The sequence below is a fragment of the Mus caroli genome, chromosome 5 (assembly GCF_900094665.2).
Source record: "Mus caroli chromosome 5, CAROLI_EIJ_v1.1, whole genome shotgun sequence".
Taxonomy (NCBI): Eukaryota; Metazoa; Chordata; class Mammalia; order Rodentia; family Muridae; genus Mus; species Mus caroli.
Window position 1 is genome coordinate 128,596,667 of NC_034574.1, and position 1,823 is coordinate 128,598,489.

General features: G+C 48.7%; 1 protein-coding gene across 1 annotated transcript in view; it reads right to left on the reverse strand.

Moving 5' to 3' along the window:
* Positions 1–1,823, reverse strand: part of Styxl1 (serine/threonine/tyrosine interacting like 1) — a 35,179-nt gene that overhangs the window by 9,193 nt on the left and 24,163 nt on the right. The window contains exon 5 of the mRNA XM_029477807.1: positions 262–407. Coding sequence (XP_029333667.1) covers positions 262–407 — 146 coding nt within the window. The remainder of the gene's footprint in view (positions 1–261; positions 408–1,823) is intronic.

Sequence of the window (1,823 nt, forward strand, 5' to 3'; positions counted from 1 at the left end):
ACACACACACACACACACACAAGCTGGGTTAATGGGCACACATCTGGAAGCTTAGGGCTGGAGTCACAGAGACAAATCTCCAAACTTTCTGGTTAGGCAGATTATTCAATCCATGAGCACCAGGTGCAGTGAGAGACCCTTTCTTACAAAATCAAGTGAAGAATGACAGAGGAAGATGGTCAATATTAACATATGGCCTCCATCTGCACAGATATCTGCATGTGTGTGTGACACACACACAATAGTATCACCTTCACTTACTAGGGTGTTGTCTCCATGGAAATATTGACATGTGCTTTAATTTTCAAGTCCTTGTGCATCTTAGCATTGCAGGCTTGACTGATTTTGCCCAGGTAGACTCTGCCTGGAAGTATCTCAACTGGGTATGGCTGGAAGGCATCCAGTTCCTGGGATGGGGAAGAAAGAAGGCCGGTGTGGGTGTACACTCACCAAAGATAATTGGGAGGTTTATCTCTGGAGGTGTGGCTCTGCAGGTAAGCTCAGGAGAGCAATCCCAAGATGGTGAGGCAGACGTTCACACGTGAATGGATGCCTCANACGAGANGCCAGAGGCCTGTGTGTAAACAGGACTGACCCGCAGCACCAGTACCTAAACGGCTGTCCACAATGACACCCACTTCCCTCATGGCTCCTGTCTGGACCTAGCCATACACGCAAAGGTTAGAATTGACAATCTGTGACCCAAAACTTGTCCACTTGAGGTTAGTGCTTGCTGCCAAGCAACTTGAGTTCAATCCCTGGGCCCCACATGTTGGAAGAAGAGAATGCACGTGCGTGCGCACACACACACACACACACATGCACTCACATGTGTGTGCCACAAAATAAAACAATGTTATCAGAAAAAAGAAATCTAGCAGCATCCTAGGTACAGAACACTGAGGAGGAGGAGGTTTTCCTGGCTCTTGGTTTTAGAGACTTTAATCCATCACAGTAGGGAAGGTGTGGTGGGGCCCTGCCCAGGCAGTGATGAAAGCTGCATGCCTCAGAGCAGGAAGCAGGGTTAGCACTAGAACCAGGGATGAGTATAACGTTTAAGACCTACCCCTAGAGCCTTCTTCCACCAGCCAGGCCCCACCTCCTAAAGGCTCTGCAGCCATCTGAGGAGGGACTCTGACTGGAGAACAGGTGTTCAAAGCATACACATGTGGGGGAACATTTCAGAGTCAAACTGTACACTGTCTGACTTAGCATACTGCCTCACACAGAAACCATACCTATGGTTCCTATGTTTGGCCTCCCCATATTGTGTGTAGTGGTTTGTATATGCTAGGGCCCAGGGAGTAGCACTATTAGAAGGTGTGGCCTTGTTGGAGTAGGTGTGTCACTGTGGGTATGAGCTTTAAGACCCTCATCCTAGCTGCCTGGAAGCCAATATTCTGTTAGCAGTCTTCAGATGAAGATGTAGAACTCTCAGCTCCTCCTGTGCCATGCCTGCCTGGGCACTGCCATGCTCTTGCCTTGATGATNATGGACTGAACCTCTAAACCTATAAGCCAGCCCCAATTAAATGTTGTCCTTGTAAGAGTTGCCTTGGTCATGGTGTCTGTTCACAGCAGTAAAACCCTAACTAAGACAATGTGTGTTTTAAAGAGTTTGTATTCCTGCACAAAACATCACAACCAAGAAGCAAGTTGGGGAGGAAAGAGTTTATTCAGCTTCCACGTCCACACTGCTGTTCATCACCAAGGAAGTCAGGACAGGAACTCACACAGGGTAGGAACTTGGAGGCAGGAGCTGATGCAGCGGCCATGGAGGGGTGCTGCTTGCTGGCTTGCTTCCCCTGGCTTGCTCAGCCTGCT